Consider the following 24,982-nt stretch of genomic DNA (forward strand, 5'->3'; position numbering starts at 1 on the left):
CTCTCAACCACATTCTAAACCACTCTCAACTCCATTCTAAACCACTCTCAACTCCATTCTAAACCACTGTCAACGCCATTCTAATCTACTCTCAACCATATTCTAAACCGCTCTCAACTCCATTCTAAACCACTCTCAACCACATTCTAAACCACTCTCAACCACATTCTAAACTTCTCTCAACTCCATTCTAAACCACTTTCAACCACATTCTAAACCGCACTCAACTCCATTCTATACCACTCTCAACTCCATTGTAAACCACTCTCAACCACATTCTAAACCACACTCAACTCCATTCTAAACCACTTTCAACCACAATCTAAACCACTCTCAACCCCATTCTAAACCACTCTAAACTCCATTCTAAACCACTCTCAACTCCATTCTAAACCATTTAACTCCATTTTCAACTCCATTCTAAACCTCTCAACTCCATTCTAAACCACTCTCAACTCCATTATAAACACCTCTCTCAACTCCTTTCTAAACCAATCTCAACCCCTTTCTAAACCACTCTCATCCCCATTCTAAACCACTCTCAACTCCAATCTAAACCGCTCTCAACTCCATTCTAAACCACTCTCAACCACATTCTAAACCACTCTCAACTCCATTCTAAACCACTCTCAACTCCATTCTAAACCACTGTCAACTCCATTCTAAACTACTCTCAACCATATTCTAAACCGCTCTCAACTCCATTCTAAACCACTCTCAACCACATTCTAAACCACTCTCAACCCCATTCTAAACCACTCTCAACTCCATTCTATACCACTCTCAACCACATTCTAAACCACTCTGAACCACATTCTAAACCACTCTAAATCACATTCTAAACCACTCTCAACTCCATTCTAAACCACATTCAACCCCATTCTAAACCACTCTCAACCACATTCTAAACCACTCTCAACCCAATTCTAAACCACTCTCAACTCCATTCTCAACTCCATTCTAAACCACTCTCAACCACTTTCTAAACCACTCTCAACTCCATTCTAAACCACACTCAAATCCATTCTAAACCACTTTCAACTCCATTCTAAACCACTCTCAACCACATTCTAAACTTCTCTCAACTCCATTCTAAACCACTTTCAACCACATTCTAAACCGCACTCAACTCCATTCTATACCACTCTCAACTCCATTGTAAACCACTCTCAACCACATTCTAAACCACTCTCAACCACATTCTAATCCACTCTCAACCCCTTTCTAAACCACTCTCATCCCCATTCTAAACCACTCTCAACTCCAATCTTTAACCGCTCTCAACTCCATTCTAAACCACTCTCAACCACATTCTAAACCACTCTCAACTCCATTCTAAACCACTCTCAACTCCATTCTAAACCACTTTCAACCACATTCTAAACCGCACTCAACTCCATTCTATACCACTCTCAACTCCATTGTAAACCACTCTCAACCACATTCTAAACCACACTCAACTCCATTCTAAACCACTTTCAACCACAATCTAAACCACTCTCAACCCCATTCTAAACCACTCTAAACTCCATTCTAAACCACTCTCAACTCCATTCTAAACCATTTAACTCCATTTTCAACTCCATTCTAAACCTCTCAACTCCATTCTAAACCACTCTCAACTCCATTATAAACACCTCTCAACTCCAATCTAAACCGCTCTCAACTCCATTCTAAACCACTCTCAACCACATTCTAAACCACTCTCAACTCCATTCTAAACCACTCTCAACTCCATTCTAAACTACTCTCAACCATATTCTAAACCGCTCTCAACTCCATTCTAAACCACTCTCAACCACATTCTAAACCACTCTCAACCCCATTCTAAACCACTCTCAACTCCAATCTAAACCGCTCTCAACTCCATTCTATACCACTCTCAACCACATTCTAAACCACTCTGAACCACATTCTAAACCACTCTAAATCACATTCTAAACCACTCTCAACTCCATTCTAAACCACTTTCAACCCCATTCTAAACCACTCTCAACCACATTCTAATCCACTCTCAACCACATTCTAAACCACTCTCAACCACATTCTAAACCACTCTCAACCACATTCTAAACCACTCTCAACCCAATTCTAAACCACTCTCAACTCCATTCTCAACTCCATTCTAAACCACTCTCAACCACTTTCTAAACCACTCTCAACTCCATTCTAATCACACTCAAATCCATTCTAAACCACTTTCAACTCCATTCTAAACCACTCTCAACCACATTCTAAACTTCTCTCAACTCCATTCTAAACCACTTTCAACCACATTCTAAACCGCACTCAACTCCATTCTATACCACTCTCAACTCCATTGTAAACCACTCTCAACCACATTCTAAACCACTCTCAACCACATTCTAATCCACTCTCAACCACATTCTAAACCACTCTCAACCCCATTCTAAACCACTCTCAACTCCAATCTAAACCGCTCTCAACTCCATTCTAAACCACTCTCATCCACATTCTAAACCACTCTCAACCACATTCTAAACCATTCTCAACCCCATTCTAAACCACTCTAAACTCCATGCTAAACCACTCTCAAATCCATTTTCAACTCCATTCTAAACCACTCTCAATTCCATTCTAAAGCACTCTCAACTCCTTTCTAAACTTCTCTCAACTCCAATCTAAACCACTCTCAACCACATTCTAAACCGCACTCAACTCCATTCTATACCATTCTCAACTCCATTGTATACCACTCTCAACCACATTCTAAACCACTCTCAACCACATTCTAATCCACTCTCAACCACATTCTAAACCACTCTCAACCACATTCTAAACCACTCTCAACCCAATTCTAAACCACTCTCAACTCCATTCTCAACTCCATTCTAAACCACTCTCAACCACTTTCTAAACCACTCTCAACTCCATTCTAAACCACACTCAACTCCATTCTAAACCACTTTCAATTACATTCTAAACCACTCTCAACTCTATTCTAAACCACTCTCAACCACAATCTAAACCACTCTCAACCCCATTCTAAACCACTCTAAACTCCATTCTAAACCACTCTCAACTCCATTCTCAACTCCATTCTAAACTACTCTCAACCACTTTCTAAACCACTCTCAACTCCATTCTAAACCACACTCAACTCCATTCTAAACCACACTCAACTCCATTCTAAACCACTCTCAACCACTTTCTAAACCACTCTCAACTCCATTCTAATCACACTCAAATCCATTCTAAACCACTTTCAACTCCATTCTAAACCACTCTCAACCACATTCTAAACTTCTCTCAACTCCATTCTAAACCACTTTCAACCACATTCTAAACCGCACTCAACTCCATTCTATACCACTCTCAACTCCATTGTAAACCACTCTCAACCACATTCTAAACCACTCTCAACCACATTCTAATCCACTCTCAACCACATTCTAAACCACTCTCAACCCCATTCTAAACCACTCTCAACTCCAATCTAAACCGCTCTCAACTCCATTCTAAACCACTCTCATCCACATTCTAAACCACTCTCAACCACATTCTAAACCATTCTCAACCCCATTCTAAACCACTCTAAACTCCATGCTAAACCACTCTCAAATCCATTTTCAACTCCATTCTAAACCACTCTCAATTCCATTCTAAAGCACTCTCAACTCCTTTCTAAACTTCTCTCAACTCCAATCTAAACCACTCTCAACCACATTCTAAACCGCACTCAACTCCATTCTATACCATTCTCAACTCCATTGTATACCACTCTCAACCACATTCTAAACCACTCTCAACCACATTCTAATCCACTCTCAACCACATTCTAAACCACTCTCAACCACATTCTAAACCACTCTCAACCCAATTCTAAACCACTCTCAACTCCATTCTCAACTCCATTCTAAACCACTCTCAACCACTTTCTAAACCACTCTCAACTCCATTCTAAACCACACTCAACTCCATTCTAAACCACTTTCAATTACATTCTAAACCACTCTCAACTCTATTCTAAACCACTCTCAACCACAATCTAAACCACTCTCAACCCCATTCTAAACCACTCTAAACTCCATTCTAAACCACTCTCAACTCCATTCTCAACTCCATTCTAAACTACTCTCAACCACTTTCTAAACCACTCTCAACTCCATTCTAAACCACACTCAACTCCATTCTAAACCACACTCAACTCCATTCTAAACCACTCTCAACTCCATTCTAAACCACTTTCAATTACATTCTAAACCACTCTAAACTCCATTCTAAACCATTTAACTCCATTTTCAACTCCATTCTAAACCTCTCAACTTCATTCTAAACCACTCTCAACTCCATTATAAACACCTCTCTCAACTCCTTTCTAAACCAATCTCAACCCCTTTCTAAACCACTCTCATCCCCATTCTAAACCACTCTCAACCACATTCTAAACCACTCTCAACTCCATTCTAAACCACTCTCAACTCCATTCTAAACCGCTCTCAACTCCATTCTAAACCACTCTCAACCACATTCTAAACCACTCTCAACCCCATTCTAAACCACTCTCAACTCCATTATAAACACCTCTCTCAACTCCTTTCTAAACCAATCTCAACCCCTTTCTAAACCACTCTCATCCCCATTCTAAACCACTCTCAACTCGAATCTAAACCGCTCTCAACTCCATTCTAAACCACTCTCAACCACATTCTAAACCACTCACAACCCTATTCTAAACCACTCTCAACTCCATTCTAAACCACTGTCAACTCCATTCTAAACTACTCTCAACCATATTCTAAACCGCTCTCAACTCCATTCTAAACCACTCTCAACCACATTCTAAACTTCTCTCAACTCCATTCTAAACCACTTTCAACCACATTCTAAACCGCACTCAACTCCATTCTATACCACTCTCAACTCCATTGTAAACCACTCTCAACCACATTCTAAACCACACTCAACTCCATTCTAAACCACTTTCAACCACAATCTAAACCACTCTCAACCCCATTCTAAACCACTCTAAACTCCATTCTAAACCACTCTCAACTCCATTCTAAACCATTTAACTCCATTTTCAACTCCATTCTAAACCTCTCAACTCCATTCTAAACCACTCTCAACTCCATTATAAACACCTCTCTCAACTCCTTTCTAAACCAATCTCAACCCCTTTCTAAACCACTCTCATCCCCATTCTAAACCACTCTCAACCACATTCTAAACCACTCTCAACTCCATTCTAAACCACTCTCAACTCCATTCTAAACCGCTCTCAACTCCATTCTAAACCACTCTCAACCACATTCTAAACCACTCTCAACCCCATTCTAAACCACTCTCAACCACATTCTAAACCACTCTGAACCACATTCTAAACCACTCTCAACCACATTCGAATCCACTCTCAACTCCATTCTAAACCACTCTCAACTCCATTCTAAACGACGCTCAACTCCATTCTACACCCCTCTCAACCCCATTCTAAACCACTCTAAATCACATTCTAAATCACTCTCAACTCCATTCTAAACCACTTTCAACCCCATTCTAAACCACTCTCAACCACATTCTAATCCACTCTCAACCACATTCTAAACCACTCTCAACCACATTCTAAACCACTCTCAACCCAATTCTAAACCACTCTCAACTCCATTCTCAACTCCATTCTAAACCACTCTCAACCACTTTCTAAACCACTCTCAACTCCATTCTAAACCACACTCAACTCCATTCTAAACCACTTTCAACCACAATCTAAACCACTCTCAACCCCATTCTAAACCATTTAACTCCATTTTCAACTCCATTCTAAACCTCTCAACTCCATTCTAAACCACTCTCAACTCCATTATAAACACCTCTCAACTCCAATCTAAACCGCTCTCAACTCCATTCTAAACCACTCTCAACCACATTCTAAACCACTCTCAACTCCATTCTAAACCACTCTCAACTCCATTCTAAACTACTCTCAACCATATTCTAAACCGCTCTCAACTCCATTCTAAACCACTTTCAACCACAATCTAAACCACTCTCAACTCCATTCTAAACCATTTAACTCCATTTTCAACTCCATTCTAAACCTCTCAACTCCATTCTAAACCACTCTCAACTCCATTATAAACACCTCTCAACTCCAATCTAAACCGCTCTCAACTCCATTCTAAACCACTCTCAACCACATTCTAAACCACTCTCAACTCCATTCTAAACCACTCTCAACTCCATTCTAAACTACTCTCAACCATATTCTAAACCGCTCTCAACTCCATTCTAAACCACTCTCAACCACATTCTAAACCACTCTCAACCCCATTCTAAACCACTCTCAACTCCAATCTAAACCGCTCTCAACTCCATTCTATACCACTCTCAACCACATTCTAAACCACTCTGAACCACATTCTAAACCACTCTAAATCACATTCTAAACCACTCTCAACTCCATTCTAAACCACTTTCAACCCCATTCTAAACCACTCTCAACCACATTCTAATCCACTCTCAACCACATTCTAAACCACTCTCAACCACATTCTAAACCACTCTCAACCACATTCTAAACCACTCTCAACCCAATTCTAAACCACTCTCAACTCCATTCTCAACTCCATTCTAAACCACTCTCAACCACTTTCTAAACCACTCTCAACTCCATTCTAATCACACTCAAATCCATTCTAAACCACTTTCAACTCCATTCTAAACCACTCTCAACCACATTCTAAACTTCTCTCAACTCCATTCTAAACCACTTTCAACCACATTCTAAACCGCACTCAACTCCATTCTATACCACTCTCAACTCCATTGTAAACCACTCTCAACCACATTCTAAACCACTCTCAACCACATTCTAATCCACTCTCAACCACATTCTAAACCACTCTCAACCCCATTCTAAACCACTCTCAACTCCAATCTAAACCGCTCTCAACTCCATTCTAAACCACTCTCATCCACATTCTAAACCACTCTCAACCACATTCTAAACCATTCTCAACCCCATTCTAAACCACTCTAAACTCCATGCTAAACCACTCTCAAATCCATTTTCAACTCCATTCTAAACCACTCTCAATTCCATTCTAAAGCACTCTCAACTCCTTTCTAAACTTCTCTCAACTCCAATCTAAACCACTCTCAACCACATTCTAAACCGCACTCAACTCCATTCTATACCATTCTCAACTCCATTGTATACCACTCTCAACCACATTCTAAACCACTCTCAACCACATTCTAATCCACTCTCAACCACATTCTAAACCACTCTCAACCACATTCTAAACCACTCTCAACCCAATTCTAAACCACTCTCAACTCCATTCTCAACTCCATTCTAAACCACTCTCAACCACTTTCTAAACCACTCTCAACTCCATTCTAAACCACACTCAACTCCATTCTAAACCACTTTCAATTACATTCTAAACCACTCTCAACTCTATTCTAAACCACTCTCAACCACAATCTAAACCACTCTCAACCCCATTCTAAACCACTCTAAACTCCATTCTAAACCACTCTCAACTCCATTCTCAACTCCATTCTAAACTACTCTCAACCACTTTCTAAACCACTCTCAACTCCATTCTAAACCACACTCAACTCCATTCTAAACCACACTCAACTCCATTCTAAACCACTCTCAACCACTTTCTAAACCACTCTCAACTCCATTCTAATCACACTCAAATCCATTCTAAACCACTTTCAACTCCATTCTAAACCACTCTCAACCACATTCTAAACTTCTCTCAACTCCATTCTAAACCACTTTCAACCACATTCTAAACCGCACTCAACTCCATTCTATACCACTCTCAACTCCATTGTAAACCACTCTCAACCACATTCTAAACCACTCTCAACCACATTCTAATCCACTCTCAACCACATTCTAAACCACTCTCAACCCCATTCTAAACCACTCTCAACTCCAATCTAAACCGCTCTCAACTCCATTCTAAACCACTCTCATCCACATTCTAAACCACTCTCAACCACATTCTAAACCATTCTCAACCCCATTCTAAACCACTCTAAACTCCATGCTAAACCACTCTCAAATCCATTTTCAACTCCATTCTAAACCACTCTCAATTCCATTCTAAAGCACTCTCAACTCCTTTCTAAACTTCTCTCAACTCCAATCTAAACCACTCTCAACCACATTCTAAACCGCACTCAACTCCATTCTATACCATTCTCAACTCCATTGTATACCACTCTCAACCACATTCTAAACCACTCTCAACCACATTCTAATCCACTCTCAACCACATTCTAAACCACTCTCAACCACATTCTAAACCACTCTCAACCCAATTCTAAACCACTCTCAACTCCATTCTCAACTCCATTCTAAACCACTCTCAACCACTTTCTAAACCACTCTCAACTCCATTCTAAACCACACTCAACTCCATTCTAAACCACTTTCAATTACATTCTAAACCACTCTCAACTCTATTCTAAACCACTCTCAACCACAATCTAAACCACTCTCAACCCCATTCTAAACCACTCTAAACTCCATTCTAAACCACTCTCAACTCCATTCTCAACTCCATTCTAAACTACTCTCAACCACTTTCTAAACCACTCTCAACTCCATTCTAAACCACACTCAACTCCATTCTAAACCACACTCAACTCCATTCTAAACCACTCTCAACTCCATTCTAAACCACTTTCAATTACATTCTAAACCACTCTAAACTCCATTCTAAACCATTTAACTCCATTTTCAACTCCATTCTAAACCTCTCAACTTCATTCTAAACCACTCTCAACTCCATTATAAACACCTCTCTCAACTCCTTTCTAAACCAATCTCAACCCCTTTCTAAACCACTCTCATCCCCATTCTAAACCACTCTCAACCACATTCTAAACCACTCTCAACTCCATTCTAAACCACTCTCAACTCCATTCTAAACCGCTCTCAACTCCATTCTAAACCACTCTCAACCACATTCTAAACCACTCTCAACCCCATTCTAAACCACTCTCAACTCCATTATAAACACCTCTCTCAACTCCTTTCTAAACCAATCTCAACCCCTTTCTAAACCACTCTCATCCCCATTCTAAACCACTCTCAACTCGAATCTAAACCGCTCTCAACTCCATTCTAAACCACTCTCAACCACATTCTAAACCACTCACAACCCTATTCTAAACCACTCTCAACTCCATTCTAAACCACTGTCAACTCCATTCTAAACTACTCTCAACCATATTCTAAACCGCTCTCAACTCCATTCTAAACCACTCTCAACCACATTCTAAACTTCTCTCAACTCCATTCTAAACCACTTTCAACCACATTCTAAACCGCACTCAACTCCATTCTATACCACTCTCAACTCCATTGTAAACCACTCTCAACCACATTCTAAACCACACTCAACTCCATTCTAAACCACTTTCAACCACAATCTAAACCACTCTCAACCCCATTCTAAACCACTCTAAACTCCATTCTAAACCACTCTCAACTCCATTCTAAACCATTTAACTCCATTTTCAACTCCATTCTAAACCTCTCAACTCCATTCTAAACCACTCTCAACTCCATTATAAACACCTCTCTCAACTCCTTTCTAAACCAATCTCAACCCCTTTCTAAACCACTCTCATCCCCATTCTAAACCACTCTCAACCACATTCTAAACCACTCTCAACTCCATTCTAAACCACTCTCAACTCCATTCTAAACCGCTCTCAACTCCATTCTAAACCACTCTCAACCACATTCTAAACCACTCTCAACCCCATTCTAAACCACTCTCAACCACATTCTAAACCACTCTGAACCACATTCTAAACCACTCTCAACCACATTCGAATCCACTCTCAACTCCATTCTAAACCACTCTCAACTCCATTCTAAACGACGCTCAACTCCATTCTACACCCCTCTCAACCCCATTCTAAACCACTCTAAATCACATTCTAAATCACTCTCAACTCCATTCTAAACCACTTTCAACCCCATTCTAAACCACTCTCAACCACATTCTAATCCACTCTCAACCACATTCTAAACCACTCTCAACCACATTCTAAACCACTCTCAACCCAATTCTAAACCACTCTCAACTCCATTCTCAACTCCATTCTAAACCACTCTCAACCACTTTCTAAACCACTCTCAACTCCATTCTAAACCACACTCAACTCCATTCTAAACCACTTTCAACCACAATCTAAACCACTCTCAACCCCATTCTAAACCACTCTAAACTCCATTCTAAACCACTCTCAACTCAATTCTAAACCATTTAACTCCATTTTCAACTCCATTCTAAACCTCTCAACTCCATTCTAAACTTCTCTCAACTCCATTCTAAACCACTCTCAACCACATTCTAATCCACTCTCAACCACATTCTAAACCACTCTCAACCACATTCTAAACCGCTCTCAACTCCATTCTAAACCACTCTCAACCACATTCTAAACCACTCTCAACCCCATTCTAAACCACTCTCAACCCTATTCTAAACCACTCTCAACTCCATTCTAAACCACACTCAACTCCATTCTAAACCACTCTCAACTCCATTCTGAACCACACTCAACTCCATTCTAACCACTCTCTACTCTGAAAAGGTTTCTGTGGTTACAGTAGTTATGAGCTGCTGCACTGCCCTTCTAAACATGGCAGTGCAGCAGCCTGTACAGAGGTGTTGTTGTTGACCATGTTTCCCTGTAATGAAGGGCCCAGGCTATAGAGGGGTTGGTGTATTGTAGTACCATAGGGGGTTCCTCATTGTTACCACAGTAAAACAGCAGTAAAAGCTCCAACACATGAATGGAGTCATTGGTGGTAAACCTCTCTTCACATGAATGCAGTCACTGGTGTTTTCTCTTCTCCCATCCAGCTGCAGAGGATTAGAGCTCGCTCTGTGTGTGTGTGTGTGTGTGTGTGTGTGTGTGTGTGTGTGTGTGTGTGTGTGTGTGTGTGTGTGTGTGTGTGTGTGTGTGTGTGTGTGTGTGATGGTCCCTGAGGAGAGTCATCTAAGTACACATATAGGCCCTTTCCCCTGCCTTCCTCCCCCCTCTGGCCCCCCAGAGCACACGCTGGCTGTTTGAAGCGACCCCCCGCCGGTCCACATGTGTGGCACTAGCAGCAGAGAGGGCTAAAGCTGCTGGACATCGTTTGTCCTCCTTGAGGGGTCAAGGGGGGTAGGTGGAGGGACAACGTGACGGGGGTTCGGGGTCTACAGCCGATCTCCTCTCTCTTCAAATGCCCCAACACACACACACACACAAACCAATCATGTATACAACCTATTTTGTAAGTGTTGACACTACAACTTTTCATTGCTGTACTCCTTGACATCGGAAAATAACTTTCTTCATGTAGCCATATAAAACCACAGAATGGTTAACAAACTCTAGAAATACAATATTCATTTCACAGGTAGATGCTTCCAGATTGAAGAGTAAGCCATGTGTCTGCATGGTTAGTTGTCATGTAAACAAAGATATTACAGAAACACTTCAAACCTTTTGTTCTTTATCTCACAGCTTGGCAGAAAAGCTACAGCTTGTGAAAACCACAAGACCACATCTGGACAAGGTAAGGATGTAATGAGTGTCAACGCTGATTCCTGAAAGTAATATTGTGCTTTGATTATGCTTGCTCTATCCGTATCTTGAACAATATATTTTTGGTCTAGTTTTTTTCATCGACTGCCCAGAGTCAGGCGTTTTATAGAAAAGGAATGAGCAGTCGTTGTGTAATCAACAACCACAGGGTTACGGTCAATTATATTTCAATTCAGGAGGTGAAAAGTAGAAAATAATGGGCGATTTTTCAATGTATTAATTACATTTGTGTTCACCCCCTGTATTGTAATGGGATCGGCCCCAGGCCCCAGGCCTGCTCTGTATGCAGTGGGCCAGAGAGACAGTCCTGGGGCAGAGCGTGGTCCCTAATGCCTTCAGGGGCTGACACACTAGTGAAAAGTCCCTACCCTGCTCTACAGTTTTTGTGCTGAGGCCCATTTTAAAGCTTTTGAAGTCGGCTTGTGACGCACCAAGTAAACCAGCATACATTTTTAGTCTGCGACCCAAAAGACATCCGTCCTGATTATCCTGCCTCACAATCCATCATTAGGGGAAACACTGGGGTAGTCTGCTCATAGGTATAATTAGACTGGCTTGGTTTGGCATTGGTCTTCACTCTTCAGTCATGTTGTTTGCACCTCACGATGGGTTTAATGGCTGCATTGTCATCTGTTTTTGCCAGGTCTCCTTTCCCGCATGAAGCTAAACCGCCCTTGTACCCCCCTTCTTCCCCCGTTGGTCCAACCCCCCCCCCTCCCCAAGTTGCTCTTTTCATGCTAATGAGAGCGCTGTTTTTCTGTTGTTATACCAAATAAAAAAGGAAGTGTGTAACCTTAACACTTCCACACAATGCCCTAAATATCTGCTAAGTGCCCTTGTTATGCTGTAAGGAAGTATACATGGAAGAGAGGGAGGGAGGGAGGGGTGGTGGGGTAAAGAAGGGTGTCAGCTGGTTTACGGTGTTTGATAGAGTTGAGCTTTTTTATGCGTTCGTTGACAGTCATCAGCAGCACTTAAAATGTGCTGTGACAATACCATTGGGTTGAATGGTTAAGAATGTGCTGGTTCCATTTAACTATGATGCACTTTCCTTAAGCAGTTTCTATTGATATGAATTGTAGGATTTTTATTTTGTTTTGCAATATGCATACAAAGATTTTGTTTTCCGAAGAGAGTCTGTTTCAGAGCAATAATTTCAAGCACAAAAGCTAGTTTACGTTTGGTTGCTTTTACGCTTCAAAAAATTCAACAATATTAACCCTGTGCTGTATGGGTTCTTCCTCTCCAGAGTATTCTGACGGTGACATTTGAGGTAGCTGGGAGTCTCTCAGAGGACTTTTTGAATGTCTTCATCCAGGTTAGCATACACATTAACACTGTTATTCAGCATGTTCATTACAATGGAAGTTTCTTTTCTGCCAACATGAGTTTGACGTGCCTCCTAAAATCACTGGTTCATCAGAAGATGGAAACACAACTCTCATTGTTTTTAAAGCTGGTCATTCTCATGAAGACTATAAGGTCCATAACAAAAGAAACTTCATCTTTTCACATCAGAAACATTCTGTTTTACAAGAGCTTGCTTCTTTCCAGGATCTTCTGTGGGAGAAAGCATTCAAGAACAAAGCCGGGCTTCCCATGAAGGTCATTCGCTTGAAGGTGAAACACATAGTTCAGCCTCTGTCGGTGGTTTTCAATAGGCATCCCTGTGGTAATACAGTGTACATTTATTTGCAGTACGCCTTCCATGTAAAGCATGCATTCATTGATGTAAATGGGAGATGTTATTGGACAAACATTTGATATGGCAGCAGATTTCAAGTTAGGATTCAGCCCTTTGTGTGTATTGATTTCTGGACACTTTAGGTATGTCTCAGTCTGAATGATAGTGTGTGTGTTGGCTATCCTAGGGGATCGTGTCCATCGCAGGTAAAGCCAACCAGGTGATGTTGCAGGGGGTCCATGAACTCTACGAGCTGGATGAGACCCCACAGGTGTGGGGGGAGGAGCCAAGGGTCAACCGCCTCGTCTTCATAGGTCAGCTGTGTGTGTGTGTGTGTTCATGCATTCTTCAATGCTTTACTCAATAAAGCATGACCAAGTCATCCTTTGTATCCCCCCTCACCTCTACAGGGCGACATCTGGACAGAGAGGTCCTACAGGAACAGTTCATCTCAACGGTACTGAAGGTGGGGGACAGGAACTAAACAAGAACCCCCCCTCTCCTCACAGTGAACTATTCCAGTTTATTCCTGATACACTCCACACCATGAACTACCTACTGTACCTGCAGTAATCCTCATAACTGTGGAGTGTTCCACTTTAGTCCAAGGGGACCTCAAAACGTTATGGTATTTACTATTAACCATGATTACAGGCCAAACCTCCACAGCACAAGCATCTAATTGACTACAATACAGTCAGGTTATACACAGTGTGTAGTCTCTTAACTCTTGGGTGTAATTGGGCCACTTGCTGATGAGGCAAATGCTATGAGGAATTAGTGTGTGAGTGGACTTAATCCATCATCAACATCATTACCCAGTTATACACCCACCGCTCAATCAAGATAAAGAGACAACTTGAAAATAGAGAAGTAAGTAGTGCCCTTACTATCATTGACATTTTCTTTGTGAATTATTTTTAACTTTGGAAACTCCTAACACCCATAACCTATTAATTGAAAGCTTGAGTGTATTCATCAATAGTTTTGCTGTGTTTTAAAATCTGTAAATTGTTGGTGAAGTTAAGGTTTTGTACTGGCTAAGGCTTTTATCACATCTTATCTCAAAACTGGTGCACCACAAAATTAGGCTGGTCTGTAAATGTCCACATGCTTGACTACTAGATGGGGTGTTTCAATTATTGAAATAAAGAATCATTATTAAGTAATCTGATTGAATGTTTTGAGTTTACAATATTTAATGTTTATATTTCACTATTATTACAAGAAAAATTGACTGGCATTTTGTTGTAGTTAGCTTGTTCAATGATTGTGAACTATGAATTGATATAAACGTTGAAAATCGAGTGGTCTTGTATGAAGGTGTTTGACTAAGGTGCATAAATCCAATGGAATATTCCACAATGTGCATAAAATGCTCCAAGCATATTAACTAACACCTTGGTTTTATTGTTTTGAAGTGACTGAATTGCATGGGGTCCCCATTCATATTCTGAATCACCAAGAAGTATGCAGACAAGTCTCGGTCAAGGAATTTGCAATAGTAGTGACGTTTTAGGGGGGGGGTTAATGTGAAATAACAAAACAGCTAATTAAACGGAGAATGGCCCTATCAAATCGGATGCTTTTGTCTTAAGTCAAATATAAATGTTGGCTTATGGTGTACGTTTTTAAATTTACCCCAGATATAAACTGTTAAACTTTAGACTTTAAATGTCATTTTCTATCTCATTGTCTGGTATACATCTACGTGTGTGTCTGATTTGTTGGAGAAAAGTGGATGGTTTGAGTTGGTTGTGTTTGTTATTTTAGGCTTAATTACCGATATTAGCGCGTTTACAGGTAGTTTGTAGGCTGTGCATCCTTCGATTTCCTCACGTCCTGTGAACACATAAATACACAGGTGAGGAAATAGGTGGGTAATTCCCAACTTTGCATTTGCAATTGAGATAGTTTCCGAAGACGGTTTTAACACATATTCTCGCACAGGCCCGGGGTTTGCTTTGAGGATGGCTGTGGCCATTCACTCCGACCATAAACCCCAGCCGTGTCCCGTAGGCCACAGCTGCGCCGTGTTCTACCCGATTCTAATGCTGATTTGCTCGTTAAGTTGCCTCTATTGCTGCTTTTCTCTCCCTGCCACGGGGAGCCGTCCCACGGCCATTTTCATGGCCACATCACCTGCGGGCATCCCAAGGTGGCAAACTAAACGAAACCACGGGGGGCAGGGGGGTAAAACGCTGCGTTTCTTATCAGGGGTTAGGCGTGGTGTTCAAACTTCCCATTGCATCCCCGCCTCCAGTCGAGCTACTGTGCTGCTTTTAATAGGCTTAATTGAACAGGAAATGTGCCACGGTTCAAAGTAAACCCTGTGAATAAAGTTGACCACACTGCATACCAATTAAGGTTATAAAGTTGACCGCAATGCATTTGCCTCAAGTGTAGGCTGCTTTATATAGCCTACAGTAGCCCTACTCAAGATAATAGCCATTTTATGTAGACCCAATAATGTGCCATGTCTGGAACTCGATATTTGATAGACAGACCTGCATAAGCACGGGGGATCTTGCTAAAAGCACCATTCTGAGTCTACCCTGAAAATAAATGATTTTTGCTAACCATAGCCTATACATTGTATTATTGTATTTCATTGAACACTCTTAATTCAGAAGCTTCACTCCATGAACTTTGAGGTGTCTGCATACAAGATCAATTAGCATGTAAGGATTCTCCTCCCCTTGGTCCATCTAACACCCCGCAGCGAGGGGCTACTGTCATAGGTCTGAGTGTGAATGGGACTGAGCTGGGGGGGGGGGGGGGGGCAACAGCCCACCCCTGATAAAAACACCAAACTCCCACGGTCACCACAAACAGGCTGACCAGGAGCACAGGCACAGGAGGGGCCGAGAAAGTCAGAGAAGGAATATCTGTGTGCGCTTTTACGCATCGGTAGATGCGCTTTTACACATGTTAAGAATTCATGATAAGGTGGTCAAGTTGAGCTTTTACGCGTGTGTGGACATTGAGGTCTCAGTCATGACCCTCTCCAAGGAGTATGAAGCGTCCCAGCAGACAGGCTTGCCCCTGGACGAAAATGAGGTAGACATAGTGGGAGACAACGAGCCTCTCCATGACCAGCTTCGTCTCTACCGGACCGAGAACACCACGGAACCTAGCTCCTCCGCCGAGTCCAGCGCCGAACTGGACTGCTCTGAGTTCGACTCGTCCGGGGAGAGCGAGAACAGTTTCTGTGCAGACGCACCTTCATCCGAGAGACCTCAGAACGGTTCTGTAAAGCCCCCGTATTCCTACATCGCTCTCATCACCATGGCGATCCTACAGAGTCCTCTGAAGAAACTGACACTGAGTGGCATCTGCGACTTCATTAGCAACAAGTTCCGCTACTACCGGGAGAAGTTTCCGGCGTGGCAGAACTCTATCAGGCACAACCTGTCACTCAACGACTGCTTTATCAAGATTCCGAGGGAGCCTGGAAACCCAGGCAAAGGCAACTACTGGTCTCTGGACCCTGCATCTGAGGACATGTTTGACAACGGCAGCTTTCTTCGGCGCAGGAAGAGGTTTAAGAGAAACCAGCCGGAGTATGTGAAAGATGGACTCATGTTTTACCCAAACTTCAGCTGTTACCGGCCTTATGTGCGACCTTACTGCGTCCAAGGCCAAGTGAGCGCACCGGCTGCCCCTCTCCGGTATATGCCCGTTCAGGACGGGCTCCTGATGCCACCTTCCTCCTACTTACCGTACCCGAGTATAAGCAGCAGCGGTAAGGTTGTTGTCCCCATAGACTTCAGAATGCAACTTTACGCAGCAACACCTGCAGAACAGAAGCCTGCGCGCGATACACAGACAAAGTGTTCGTTCAGTATTGACAGCATTATGAGTAAAACCTCTTCTTCTATACCACAGAGCACAAATCCACAGAACTCCAACCCCCATTGTTCTATTGACTATGGTAATCTCCTCACGGGCCCCGCTAGTTGTTTGGTTCCGAGCATGCATCCAGCTCCAAGGACTCCATTCTGCCCAAGCGCAATGTTGAGCGCAGCTCCTTTGATAACAGAGAGTATCCAAATGTCTTACCCTCGTTGTTAAAGTATTTGTTTGTTGTAGCTATAACCAAATAAACATTTGTGTCTAAGAGATAAAATGATATAGGCCTAATGGAGGCACGTTTACGCATTTCTCAGAGAAATGATTTAAACTGCATGTTATTTGTGTTCATTCCATGTTGAATATGTCAAAAGAAGTTAATGTAAATAAGAAGACTGATAATATATTTGTTAAAATATGGTGTCAATGTGAAAGTGGAAATAAAAGTGGAAACACTGTTGCCAATTGTAAAGAAAATAGGCCTACATTGTACTGTGATTTTTCCGAATGTTTCGACATTGAAATGAAACAATAAATATGTTTGACCATACCATCAGGCTTTTCTTTGCTGTCTTTGATTACTTATTTCCTTCAACACATTTATTTACCCCTTGAAATTGACTGCGAAATATGTAATATATTAGAACAAAATAGCCTGAGGAAATAATTGCACCTAAAGATTTCAAATTCCAGGCATAAATAGCCTTTTTCCGCAGACTTACTTCGCAAAAGACTAAATAGGCCTCTGAACAGCAACATATATGAATTACTTAATATCTTGTCATTGTGAGGCTATATTTATTGTTATCGATTTCGTTAGTCCTGGCTGTAATTGGCGAAACAGAACTCGTTTTTCACTAAAACTGGTCAGTCTAACCAGTGTGAATTTCGTTTCCTATTTTGTTTTATTGCAAATACATGTTCTGCAATATTTAATTTAATTGTTGTTAAATACCTACAAAAATACCTATTCAAATCAATTTGATCTGCTTCCAGCTGTAGGCCAGTTCAATATGCAATGCTGCCACCATGTGGCCCATGTTTGACCTCAGAAAAGGTTTACTACCAGTAGATATGCTATTTTGTGTTTACATATTTTGTATAGTTTATTTGACGTTATTGCATTAAATAAATGCATTCCAAATACATACAATACTTTTAGGCCTATGGGATCAATAGGCCTTTTTAAATTTAGCAATGCAAATTTAGCAATAGTTTATTTCGCTCATGGTTGCGCTGTCCACCAAGTTATGCATCAGGTGAAACAGCACATAATGCCTCTCTCTCTCTCTCTCTCTCTCTCTCTCTCTCTCTCTCTCTCTCTCTCTCTCTCTCTCTCTCTCTCTCTCTCTCTCTCTCTCTCTCTCTCTCTCTCAATTCAATTCAATTCAATTCAATTCAAGGGGCTTTATTGGCATGGGAAACAAATGTTTACATTGTCAAAGCAATGTAAAGCAATGTATCTCTCTTATACATATACAAAGAGAGAGAGGAGTGCCATTGAATAAGACGCAGTCCTTTTTTTCCAGTTTAGTTATTTTGTTATCTAGTCCATTATCTTAAAGTATTATAATAAAACCAACTAGTGTGTTTTACTTTACCATGAACTATATTGCCTAATGTGTACAGAGGGGAGTTCTGCCTGGCCATACCAATATCCAACAGTGCGACCTCAGGTCCTGCCTCATCCCTTTTACGCATACGTAAAGTTAATTGTCATTGATCGGTCGGTAACTGCTTATGCTCCCACACCGACACTGACAGTGCTTTGACTCAAACCGACAAGTGTCGTGGACACAAGTAGGGTCCGGTTACAGCCCCGGCCCAACACAATTCTCTCCTCACTCCACCCGGCTATTTTTGGCCAGAGGCGCAGCTGATTGTAGGGGCTTTTGGCCCTCCCTGATTTTGGCAGGCGTTTGTCCTTGTGGAAAGTCGGACTTATTTGGAAAAGAAGGAGTTGTCAGGCGGAAGAGAAAACTTGGCTTAACATTACATAAGCCTACTTTAACATCCGAAGCTCTCGCTGGACGTTTACTGTAGGCATGTGTTTAAAAGTACAGTATAACTAGCCTATCTTAACCGTGCTGGCAAGACAAGGAATTTGTTGAAGGGAAGTTAGCCTATCATCATAATAGCCATCCCTCAGGAAAGCGCTGGAGTGCTGTCATTGCGTCAGCGCCCTTTTCCCCTCGCAAGTACTGGGCCTACTTCTGGAGGACTAGAGCGGACATCACTGGACCTCTCACATCACCTCTCTAACACGGTCCGTCTCTACAGTATATGTTTGGCTCTCCACTTCCAGACAGCAGACAGTAAGGCTTCTGACCTCGCAATTTCTGTGACAGGCAGAGTCGTCCCCGGTATAGCCAACCGACGCGTTCCTCCCGGTGTGTTCTTGTGAGGAGGATGGAGACGAACCCCATTCCCGTGGTAACGTTCCAGACGAGCCCGTTCGATGACCAGCGGCCCGGTACCAACGGGCTGCGGCGGAAGACGGAGGTGTTCGAGGCCAAGAAGAACTACCTGCAGAACTACATCCAGAGCTTACTTTCGTCCATCGACCTGAGGGACCGCCAGGGATGTACCATGGTGGTGGGAAGCGACGGACGCTATTTCAGCCGAGCCGCCACCGAGATTATTGTGCAGATGGCCGCCGCCAACGGGGTAAGACAATAAAGTCATGTCAGAAAGTTTGGAAAGGCTCAGGGTCGGTGATGATGATGATAATGATGATGATAAAGATTATGATAAATGAAGCACAGAAAATAGCATGATAAACAATGGTTCCTCCATATGCCTGTGGGTTGTATAGGCTATGGTTTATAAGGCTGAAACTCTAGTGAAGTGGATAACATGGAATAATGATAATAATAATAATAATAATAATAATAAGTATTTATTGAGCGCTTTTAAAATAACAAGTTAACAAAGTGCTTCACATCAAGTGCATAATAAAAACAAATAAAAGTTCTACAAAGATACAGAGACAGAAAAATGGAGAAGGAAAACAAAATAGCAATATAAAATCATACATTAAAAACAGTTTTATAAAGGTGGATTTTCAGGAGGATGGGCATATAATGCAAATGTATAGTAACCTAAAGGTTGGGCATTCGAATCTCATCATGGACAACTTTAGAATTTGAGATAATTTGCAAATTGTAATTACTTATAACTTTTTAGCTACTTTGCAACTCCTTAGCATGTTAGCTAACCCTTCCCCTAATTCTAACCTTAATCCTTTAACCTAACACAGGTTAGTCGAGGTCATTGAGGTAATACAGTTGAAGTCGGAAGTTTACATACACCTTAGCCAAATACATTTCAACTCAGTTTTTCACAATTCCTGACATTTAATCCTAGTAAAAATTCCCTGTCTTAGGTCAGTTAGGATCACCACTTTATTTTAAGAATGTGAAATGTCAGAATAATAGAAAAGATAATTATTTATTTCAGCTTTTTATTTATTTCATCACATTCCCAGTGGGTCAGAAGTTTACATACACTCAATTAGTATTTGGTAGCATTGCCTTTAAATTGTTTAACTTGGGTCAAACGTTTCGGGTAGCCTTCCACAAGCTTCCCACAATAAGTTGGGTGAATTTTGGCCCATTCCTCCTGACAGGTTTGTAGGCCTCCTTGCTCGCACACGCTATTTCAGTTCTGCCCACACATTTTCTATAAGATTGAGGTCAGGGCTTTGTGATGGCCACTCCAATACCTTGACATTGTTGTCCTTAAGCCATTTTGCCACAACTTTGGAAGTATGCTTGGGGTCATTGTCCATTTGGAAGACCCAATTGCAACCAAGCTTTAACTTCCTGACTGATGTCTTGAGATGTTGCTTCAATATATCCACATAATTTTCCTTCCTCATGATGCCATCTATTTTGTGAAGTGCACCAGTCCCTCCTGCAGCAAAGCACCCCTACAGCATGATGCTGCCACACCCGTGCTTCAAGGTTGGGATGGTGTTCTTCGGCTTGCAAGCATTCCCCCTTTTCCTCCAAACATAATGATGGTCATAATGGCCAAACAGTTCTATTTTTGTTTAATCAGACCAGAGGACATTTCTCCAAAAAGTACGATCTTTGTCCCAATGTGCAGTTGCAAACCGTAGTCTGGCTTTTTTATGGCGGTTTTGGAGCAGTGGCTTCTTCCTTGCTGAGCGGCCTTTCAGGTTATGTCGATATAGGACTCATTTTACAGTGGATATAGATACTTTTGTACCTGTTTCCTCCAGCATCTTCACAAGGTCCTTTGCTGTTGTTCTGGGATTGATTTGCACTTTTCGCACCACAGTACGTTCATCTCTAGGAGACAGAACGCGTCTCCTTCCTGAGCGGTATGATGGCTGCGTGGTCCCATGGTGTTTATACTTGCATACTATTGTTTGTACAGATGAACGTGGTAGCTTCAGGCATTTGGAAATTGCTCCCAAGGGTGAACCAGACTTGTGGAGGTCTACAATTTTTTGGGCCAAAATTCACCCAACTTATTGTGGGAAGCTTGTGGAAGGCTACCCGAAACGTTTGACCCAAGATAAACAATTTAAAGGTAATTTTACCAAATACTAATTGAGTGTATGTGTCAGCGTTGATGTGGATGCGGTTGAGGAGTCAGACGCAGGACGCATAGGCTGAGTCAAACAAGACTTTACTAACTGTATAACAATACAAAATAAAGGACCTCAAAAACAAGGAGGCGAGCGACAACGCAAACACTGTGCGTAACTATACACAAAGTCCAGAGTACAGCACAAGCGACACCAACTGACAGGCGGAAAATAACACACAAACTAACCAACACAAAGCAGGAAACTTATAGGACACATAATCAGACACAAACGGAAACAGGTGCAACAGACAGACCAAACCAATCAAACATCGAAACATCTAACGGTGGTAGCTAGTACTCCGGGGACGACGAACGCCGAAGACTGCCCGAGCAAGGAGGAGGAGCAGCCTCGGCAGAATCCGTGACAGTACCCCCCCCTTGACGCGCGGCCCTAGCCGTGCGCCGACCCCGGCCTCGGGGACGACCAGGAGGACGCGAAGCCGGGCGCGTGGGATGACCACGGTGGAACTCAGTCAGGAGAGATGGATCTAGGATATCCCTCCTAGGCACCCAGCACCGTTCCTCTGGGCCGTACCCCTCCCACTCCACGAGATACTGGAGACCCCCCATCCGACGTCTCGAGTCCAAGGTGGTCCTGACCCTGTACGCCGGAGCTCCCTCGATGTCCAGTGGGGGCGGAGGGGTCTCTCCTATCTCACCTTCCTGGAGTGGACCAGCTACCACCGGCCTGAGAAGAGACACATGGAACGAGGGGTTAATATTCTTATAATCAATAGGCAGTTGTAACCTGTAACACACCTCGTTCAATCTCCTCAGGACTTTAAAAGGCCCCACAAACCGCTGACCCAGCTTCCGGCAGGGCAGGCGGAGGGGCAGGTTTCGAGTCGAGAGCCAGACTCGATCTCCCGGTGCGTACACCGGTCCCTCACTGCGGTGGCGATCGGCGCACGCCTTCTGTCGACAGATGGCCCGCTGCAGATGGACATGTGCAGCGTTCCACGTCTCCTCCGAGCGCCGAATCCACTCATCCACCGCAGGAGCCTCGATCTGGCTCTCGTGCCAAGGTGCCAGAACCGGCTGATACCCTAACACACACTGGAAAGGGGTTAGATTGGTGGAGGAGTGGCGGAGAGAGTTCTGTGCCATCTCTGCCCAGGGGATATACCTTGACCACTCCTCCGGCCGGCCCTGGCAATAGGACCTCAGAAACCTACCCACATCCTGGTTGACTCGTTCTACCTGCCCATTGCTCTCTGGGTGGTAACCCGAGGTAAGGCTCACCGAGACCCCCAAGCGTTCCATGAATGCCCCCCAGACTCTGGAGGTGAACTGGGGACCTCGGTCAGACACTATATCCTCGGGAACCCCATAGTGCCGGAAAACGTGGGTAAATAGGGCCTCAGCGGTCTGTAGGGCAATAGGAAGACCCGGCATTGGGAGGAGACGACAGGCCTTGGAAAACCGATCCACAACGACCAAAATGGTGGTATTCCCCTGGGAGGGGGGAAGGTTGGTCACAAAATCCACCGAGAGGTGGGACCATGGTCGTTGTGGAACGGGCAGGGGATGTAACTTTCCCCTGGGCAGGTGTCTAGGCGCCTTACACTGGGCGCACACTGAGCAGGAGGAGACATAAACCCTCACATCCCTAGCTAACGTTGGCCACCAGTTTTTCACGCTAAGGCAGTGCACTGTCCGGCCAATACCTGGATGTCCAGAGGAGGGTGATGTATGAGCCCAATAAATAAGGCGATCACGAACCTCGAGCGGAACGTACGTCCACCCCACAGGACACTCTGGGGGAGTAGGGTCGGTACGCAATGCCCGCTCGATCTCCGCATCGACCTCCCACACCACCGGAGCCACCAGACAAGACTCTGGCAGTATGGGAGTAGGCTCCATGGACCTCTCCTCTGTGTCATACCACCGGGACAGGGCGTCTGCCTTACCGTTCTGGGACCCTGGGATGTATGTGATCTTAAAAACAAACCGGGTCAGGAACATGTTCCACCTAGCCTGACGAGGGTTCAATCTCCTAGCTGCCCGGATGTACTCCAGGTTACGGTGGTCAGTCAGAATGAGGAAAGGGTGTTGAGCCCCCTCAAGCCAATGCCTCCACACCTTTAGGGCCTGAACCACGGCTAACAGCTCCCTGTCCCCTACGTCATAATTACGCTCCGCCGTGCTGAGCTTCTTAGAATAGAACGCACAGGGGCGGAGTTTAAGTGGCGTGCCGGACCGTTGCGACAGAACTGCCCCAATACCGGCCTCTGACGCGTCTACCTCAACTTGGAATGGTAAAGCGGGGTCCGGATGCGCCAGCACCGGAGCCGAAGTGAACAGGTTCTTCAGTTTAACAAATGCCATGTCCGCTTCAGCTGACCACTGCAAACGCACCGGGCCCCCCTTCAGCAGGGACGTAATGGGAGCTGCCACCTGTCCAAAGCCCCGGATAAACCTCCGGTAGTAATTAGCAAAACCCAAAAACTGCTGCACCTCTTTTACAGTGGTTGGAGTTTGCCAATTACGCACGGCCGACACACGGTCAACCTCTATCTTCACACCAGACGCGGACAATCGATAACCCAAAAAGGAGACGGACTCCTGGAAAAACAAGCATTTCTCTGCCTTGACATACAAGTCATGCTCCAACAGCCTCCTCAACACTCGGTGCACCAGGGCTACATGCTCGGCTCGTGTAGAAGAGTACACTAGGATGTCGTCGATGTATACTACCACACCCTGCCCACGCATGTCCCGGAAAATCTCGTCCACAAAGGATTGGAAGACTGAAGGAGCATTCATTAACCCGTATGGCATGACGAGATACTCGTAATGACCCGAGGTGGTGCTAAATGCTGTTTTCCATTCATCCCCCTCCCTAATGCGCACCAGATTGTACTCGCTCCTGAGATCCAACTTTGTGAAGAACCGCGCTCCGCGTAATGACTCAGTCATAGTCGCAATCAGAGGAAGAGGATAACTGTACTTAACCGTGATCTGATTGAGACTACGGTAATCAATACACGGGCGCAAACCCCCGTCCTTCTTCTTCACAAAGAAGAAACTCGAGGAAACCGGGGGAAGTGGAGGACCGTATGTATCCCTGTTCCAAGGACTCGGCTATGTAAGTCTCCATAGCCGCTGTCTCCTCTTGAGACAGGGGATACACACGGCTCCGTGGAAGTGCCGCTCCTGTTTGGAGATCTATCGCACAATCCCCCTGTCTATGAGGTGGCAGCCGTGTTGCCCTAGTCTTGCTGA

At 43.5% G+C, this 24,982-nt stretch overlaps 3 protein-coding genes across 3 annotated transcripts in view; all 3 read left to right on the forward strand.

Moving 5' to 3' along the window:
• The first annotated feature begins 11,373 nt into the window (after window positions 1–11,373).
• On the forward strand, window positions 11,374–14,459 carry LOC311122131 (zinc-regulated GTPase metalloprotein activator 1-like). The gene is made up of 5 exons (XM_084196536.1): window positions 11,374–11,572; window positions 12,851–12,919; window positions 13,156–13,221; window positions 13,473–13,599; window positions 13,696–14,459. The coding sequence occupies exons 1-5, from the start codon at window positions 11,453–11,455 to the stop codon at window positions 13,767–13,769; spliced, it is 456 nt and encodes a 151-aa protein (XP_084052662.1). The 5' UTR covers window positions 11,374–11,452; the 3' UTR covers window positions 13,770–14,459.
• A 1,754-nt stretch (window positions 14,460–16,213) lies between these two features.
• LOC311122132 (forkhead box protein D5-A-like) lies at window positions 16,214–17,359 on the forward strand (the record flags this gene model as incomplete). The annotated part of the gene is made up of 1 exon (XM_084196537.1): window positions 16,214–17,359. The coding sequence occupies one exon, from the start codon at window positions 16,214–16,216 to the stop codon at window positions 17,357–17,359; it is 1,146 nt and encodes a 381-aa protein (XP_084052663.1).
• A 1,985-nt stretch (window positions 17,360–19,344) lies between these two features.
• Window positions 19,345–24,982, forward strand: part of LOC311122133 (phosphoglucomutase-like protein 5) — a gene marked incomplete at its 3' end in the record, with an annotated part of 38,512 nt that continues 32,874 nt past the window's right edge. Inside the window, exon 1 of the mRNA XM_084196538.1 lies at window positions 19,345–19,804. Within this exon, the coding sequence (XP_084052664.1) occupies window positions 19,547–19,804 (258 nt within the window). The remainder of the gene's footprint in view (window positions 19,805–24,982) is intronic.

The sequence above is a fragment of the Coregonus lavaretus genome, assembly GCF_964263955.1.
Source record: "Coregonus lavaretus genome assembly, contig: HAP1_SCAFFOLD_2782, whole genome shotgun sequence".
NCBI classification, from domain to species: Eukaryota; Metazoa; Chordata; class Actinopteri; order Salmoniformes; family Salmonidae; genus Coregonus; species Coregonus lavaretus.

Coding starts and splice junctions, on each gene's coding strand:
- LOC311122131 (XM_084196536.1), top strand. CDS start 11,453: ATGGTTAGTTGTCATGTAAACAAAGATATTACAGAAACACTTCAAACC. Junction 12,920..13,155: donor TTTTGAATGTCTTCATCCAG/GTTAGCATACAC, acceptor GCTTCTTTCCAG/GATCTTCTGTGGGAGAAAGC. Junction 13,222..13,472: donor TGAAGGTCATTCGCTTGAAG/GTGAAACACATA, acceptor TGGCTATCCTAG/GGGATCGTGTCCATCGCAGG.